This window comes from Bombyx mandarina, chromosome 26 (genome assembly GCF_030267445.1).
Source record: "Bombyx mandarina strain Sakado chromosome 26, ASM3026744v2".
NCBI classification, from domain to species: Eukaryota; Metazoa; Arthropoda; class Insecta; order Lepidoptera; family Bombycidae; genus Bombyx; species Bombyx mandarina.
In genome coordinates this window covers 7,667,003-7,673,276 of record NC_143232.1, presented here as the reverse complement: position 1 = coordinate 7,673,276, position 6,274 = coordinate 7,667,003, and the positions used below count along the sequence as shown (strand labels likewise).

General features: G+C 34.7%; 1 protein-coding gene across 1 annotated transcript; it reads left to right on the top strand.

The window, feature by feature from the left end:
• The first annotated feature begins 106 nt into the window (after positions 1-106).
• On the top strand, positions 107-5,698 carry Nop56 (Nop56 ribonucleoprotein). The gene is made up of 8 exons (XM_028172419.2): positions 107-1,076; positions 1,148-1,352; positions 2,452-2,619; positions 2,876-3,074; positions 3,411-3,674; positions 4,088-4,242; positions 4,682-4,852; positions 5,376-5,698. The coding sequence occupies exons 1-8, from the start codon at positions 1,074-1,076 to the stop codon at positions 5,597-5,599; spliced, it is 1,389 nt and encodes a 462-aa protein (XP_028028220.1). The 5' UTR covers positions 107-1,073; the 3' UTR covers positions 5,600-5,698.
• Positions 5,699-6,274: the final 576 nt, after the last annotated feature.

Here is a 6,274-nt window from a genome sequence, read left to right as displayed (position 1 = left end):
ACATTAACTATCCCCTTCACACTCATAAGCTAGACCGCGCGAGAGAGAGATGGGCAGACTTTTCATGATGCGCATGCAGTGCGACATCACGCCGCGCGCTTATTCACAAACACTACACAAGCGCAACGTGTGAATGTGTTGAACGCGAGCTACATGGTAGGCGGAGTGAGGGGTGTTAGGTTTTTTTCGTTCCGGAATTTCATGATTCGGTCGCCGCGCTCAAGACCCGCGATAAAAGCTATGCAATAGCTTAATAATTTCATCTCATCCACTATCAGTTTTGAAACCAACCATTTTTTTTTTTATTGTTTGATGGATGAATCTACTCAAGGCAAGGCCATCTTGTTAAAGTGAATAAATAGTCCTTAAAGACTATAAATGTCACAAAATGAATACTGACATCCATTTGAGTTATGAAGTTGAAGTCGAAATATTTTTTCAAACTGAAACCCACGGTTGTTTCGTAGCCGAAACGGGCATGATGATAGTAACTACCCGTGAGGGATTACATGATTACAATGTGCCATACTATTAATAAATAAACATAGCTACTTTCTATTAAAAATACTCAATTCAATATTTTTGAGACCATGGAAAGATGAAAAAATTAATAACGTTTTCTTACCGAGCATCGAGTTAAAAAATTTAACATTTTAAAATTTTTTAACTCTCTTTTCCATAACAAGCGAGTCTAAAACAAACTAAGTAGCTCAAAATAAAAATATATCCTTTTTTTTGTTGTATTCTACTTAATACTATAGTTAGAAATATAAACATTTAGCTTTCTAAGTACAAATACGAAATACCTCGGCTTCTTTTTAAATAACAGCATAGAATTTGCTAAATTGGAAAATATTTTAGTGTTTGTAAAATACTTCTAATTTATGTTCCCTTGATCTATTCAACCCAAACAATAAAAAAAACATTCCAACCACAAACATCAAAGCCATAGATTGTACACTTAATGATCAAAGCTGCAACATAACCTCAAAATAATTATAATAGGGAGCAAACGTAACGCACGTGTTTGTTTTTCCCCTAAAATAATATGATAATGATATAAAACCACTAAAATGGTGCGTATTAAAACGATGTGTTATGACTTTGTTTTGCTATTGTGAGTTATTTAAACCAATTTTCATTGCAGAGTAAGTTCTATGTGTTATTCGAACACAGCGCGGGGTTTGCGTTGTTCCGCGTTGCTGAATTTGAAGAGTTAGCGGCTTTCCTGCCTCAGGTCGAAGAGTCCGTGACAGATTTGCAACGTTTTAATGCTGTTGTGACTTTAATAGCTTTTCAACCACACAAGTCGGCGATCGTTGCTTTGGAAAATATCAACGCGGTATCTGAAGGTTAGTTTTCGACTTCTCCTTGTCTTGAACTTTTAGTACTAACTAGCTGAGCCGGCCGACTTCGTAGTGTCTCAATAAGTAAATAAAAGACCTAAAATTTTGTATAAAATAAACTTAAAACAAACAAAAGGAATCCGTCCGTCGGGGGACACATTCAAGGAAAAACAAAATTGTTATTTTTATTTAATTCCGGGCATCTTCATATTTATCTACCTTTTAAACCTTCTCTGGGCTTCCACAAATAATTCAAGACCAATATCAGCCAAATCGGTCCAGCCGTTCTCGAGTTTTAGCGAGACTAACGAACAGCAATTCATTTTTATATTTATAGATTTGGAATTCGAAATATTTTCTTGGTGTTTCGTCAATGTGTTGTTAAATTCCGAAGAGTCGTTATTGTGTCTGCAAGCTATCGACCTTGATTTAAGCTTACAAATCCTCCACCACTATAAGTTAAAATTATCATACGGATTCATTAAGGTTTTACTGGAGTAAATATTAATTTTAGATTCTTGAAGTGTGTTCTTCGAAATGTGAACACAAATAAAACAACAAGGGTGTATATACGAGCCCCGATGCAAAATAGTTCGTCTAGTGTGAAATTTTCTGTTTTTTCTAACTTCATTATTTTTGTATATCTACAAAAAATATTAAGCTGTTCTACTATCGCCTGTCGCGGTACTTACGTCCTTTTTTAATTATGAACCAATAAACTATTTTAGCTTTTTTTTACACATACACACTTCAAATATACATACATCAATTTTAACTGTGATCGGTTGGTTTTCCCACCAGAAACGAAACTAGTCAATACTGAAATTTTATTATAAAGTGTTTATAACTAGAGGCCATTGTAATACATTGACCACTGTTTACAATGTGCAATTAAATAGTTCTGTGACTCCCTGTTCTGATGAAACTCAAAAGGCCTCCGGATCACAAGTAATCCTTCATAAAAAAAGTTCTATGTTTTCTGTTCAAATGCTCAATATTATTTCTAAGATATAGTCTTCTGGTGAAAATACTGCCCTACACAATAAAACTGTACTACAACTGTAAACTGGAGCCAAAAATTTAAAAAAACTTTAATGATTTACAGGTATTCTTCCTGAGGATTTGAATCTATTCCTCGAAGGTGGTCTTCCAAAAAGGAAGAAACGCTCAAAATGCACACTCGGTGTACTGGATCCCAAGCTAGGAGCAGCCATCAGCGAGGCCTTGGAAATTCAGTGCACGCATACAGGAGCAGTTCCGGAGATTTTGAGAGGTCTGTTATGACATATATAATGGATATTTTTGTTATCATAGAGTTCTTTTTTTATTATTGGTATTTAGATACCAATTTTTTATTTAACAATGGCTTTGTGGTAAGTCTATGTTTCTTTAACTCACTTTGGATCTTAAATGTAATTGTTGAGTCTGTTAAGTGTCTGTGGTAATTAATGTCAGTTCCAGCCCTATAGATTTGTCAGAATTAAGACGACAAATGTGAAAATAGTAAGTTTTCTTTCTTCTTTAAACAGGCATACGTTATCACTTCCACTCGCTCATCAAAGGTCTTACCCTCAAAGCATGCAGTGTGGCACAGCTTGGCCTTGGTCACTCATACTCACGAGCTCGTGTCAAGTTCAATGTTCACAGAGTGGACAACATGATCATACAATCAATAGCTCTGCTTGATCAACTTGACAAAGACGTTAACACTTTCTCCATGAGGATAAGGTAACGAACATTTTTTTTTTATTGCTTAGATGGGTGGACGAGCTCACAGCCCACCTGGTGTTAAGTGGTTACTGGAGCCCATGGACATCTACAACGTAAATGCGCCACCCACCTTGAGATATAAGTTCTAAGATCTCAGTATAGTTACAACGACTACCCCACCCTTTGAACCGAAACGCATTACTGCTTCACGGCGGAAATAGGCGGAGTGGTGGTATCTACCCGTGCGGACTCCCAAGAGGTCCTACCACCAGTAAAATCTAACAGACTGATTGAAATATTGTAAAAATATTGTTACTAAATCTTGTAGACTTTCTAATTTTGTACTGTTTCTAGAGAGTGGTATTCCTATCACTTCCCGGAGCTTGTGTCAATTGTTCCTGAAAATCACCTGTACACAAAATGCGCCGAGTTCATAAAAGATAGGAAGACCCTGTGCGAAGAGTCATTAGAACCGCTCACTGAGATCCTGGGAGACTCCGAGAAGGCGCAGGCTATCGTAGATGCCTCGAAAATGTCCATGGGAATGGATATTTCACCAGTTGACTTGATTAACATCCAAATGTTTGCTGGCAGAGTGGTAGCGCTCAGCAATTATAGGTTCGTATAATGTATATTTCAATAGATGCTTAATACTTTGTTTGTTGATTCATGATAACATATATTTTAAAATCTCATAAGAGTATCTTCTGGATAGAAATTGAAAAGAAATTAAAAAGTTACTTGTTCACTATTTTACTCTGTTATGCTATCAATAATTTAAATCTCCTCCTTCTCCTTGCATTGTGTTCCCCAGTGCTGAGGGTTGTGACCTTTACAAAGCATTGTTGTTAGAACTATGTTCCTCCATTCTATCCTATCTGCGCAGTGGATAGTGATATTGATGCTGGAGTCCAATGTGGTCTTATTTGATTCGAAATTGTCATTTAATTTCAATCTTAAAAAGGACCTATTCAAAATCTGTTAACATCAAGAAATAACTAATAATTTCAATTAACATTGTGTCCCCACAGAAAACAGATTTCAGAATACCTGCATAGTAAGATGAACTCCGTAGCACCTAATTTGTCTACGTTGGTTGGAGATCAAGTTGGAGCCAGGCTGATCTCCAAGGCTGGCTCCCTGACCAACCTTGCCAAGTATCCCGCATCTACATTGCAGATATTGGGTAAGTTGGTCACATTTTTCAATTTACAAGTCTAGCTGATCATCAACATACAATTTTAAATATACACTGATAACCACAACATAGTATAAAACAAAGTCTGTCCCTATATCCCTATGTATGCTTAAATCTTTAGAAATACGTAACGGATTTTGATGCGTTTTTTTTTAATAGATAGAGTGATTGAAGAGGAAGGTTTATATGTATCATAACATCCATTAGATAGTGGAGAAATCAATAATAAATTACAGTTTCCGAAGCGAAGCGAGGGCGGGTCGCTAGTAATTATAATAAATACAATTTCTCTAATAACCATTACTAAGAATAAATAAGTATAAAATATGAAATATTGAAAATATTTATAGCATGATAGATTTTTCTCGTATTCCCCTTATTGTAAGATAACCGTTCTCTACACAAATCCTTTTATTACAAAATGCAGGTGCAGAAAAAGCTCTCTTCCGAGCTCTGAAGACACGTTCGAATACTCCAAAATATGGTCTGCTATACCACTCTACGTTCATTGGACGTGCCGGACTGAAGAACAAAGGTCGGATCAGCAGATATCTGGCAAATAAGTGCTCAATTGCATCCAGGATCGATTGTTTCTCTGGTAATTAAATTTTTCTGACTATAAAACTTAATTGTCATAATAGTTTAAACAATGAACGATATTGTTTTACGTTTTTTTTTCTATTAACAGCTTTTCTTGAGCTTTACCACCAAGCCTTCACAAGCAACAAATTTATCTGAAAGATATCTAGGCACACTGTGATCTACCGTCAGTATTGTAAATAACTTGCGGTAATAAGGGTCGTGCTATATTAATTGCTATATCCAGTAACTGTCATAAGTAATTAATTATGTCGGTTTGTAAATGTTCGCTACATTGCCTTACTGAGATTTCATTAACCACCTAATTGTATAAAATAAGTTTTAAAAATATGATAAACCCATATAAACTGTTTATTTCTTAAGTATTTCAATATATATTTGTTATTAAATTCTCAGACAAAATTGTAATTATTTTTTATGTGATACAGTAACAGCTCAAAAGCTTGTGGGACCTTTCCCATCATAGAAGCAAAATATATTTTATTTTGGAAAGACTCAAAATAAGTCTTGAAATGTTACAGAAATGCAATCAGCGGTATTTGGTGAAAAACTCCGTCAGCAAGTAGAAGACCGTCTGAAATTCTATGAGACCGGTGATATTCCCAAAAAGAATATTGAAGTGATGAAGGAAGCTATGGACGAAGTTCAGAAGGCTGTTGACGCCGAGGCCAGTGCCAAGAAGAAAAAGAAAAAGAAGAAGAAGAAGTCCGAATTAGACGAGAGTGTGGCCATGGACGAAGATTAGTCGAATAATGTAGAATTTAATTACTATTGGTGTTAAGATATTGTACCTTTAAAAATAAAGTATTTTTTCAGACGGTTTTATGGACCAACAAAACTGCTATCTTGGAGTTATTTCTTTTAACCCTACTTTTAATCAAATACTATAGTCGAATTTTTAATTAGACGAAGCCAGCTGACAGTAGCTAATGTCACTTTGTGAAATAATGTTGCTATATTTAAAGTAATAGTGATGCGTTCAGTTCTCGTTCAATCACATAAATGAATTAGGAATTGTGTTCTTTTTTTTTATAATAAATAATTATTAATAAATTAAAAATGAACAATGAGTGTGAAGAGTTAATCATTAATTTCAAACTATAAAAGAATATTATTTATATTTTACAATAAAATTGTATTAAAGTGATCCAATATAATAATATGTTACTAGTAGTATGTAACTACAATCAGTTTTTTTTATTTTCATTACCTATGTACCTATAATTGTTATATTTTATACATCTATAGTTTCAACTATATGATGCATTGGAAATAGGACAGTCTTACAAACTTCCTCGCAATGTTTTTCTTAATGTTTAAAACACTCGGTATTTAGTACAGGTAGATACCATAGGAACATAATGTTTCGTCGAAAACTCGTTGGTATGTACAAAACACGGCTAAAATTCGAACCCCGTGC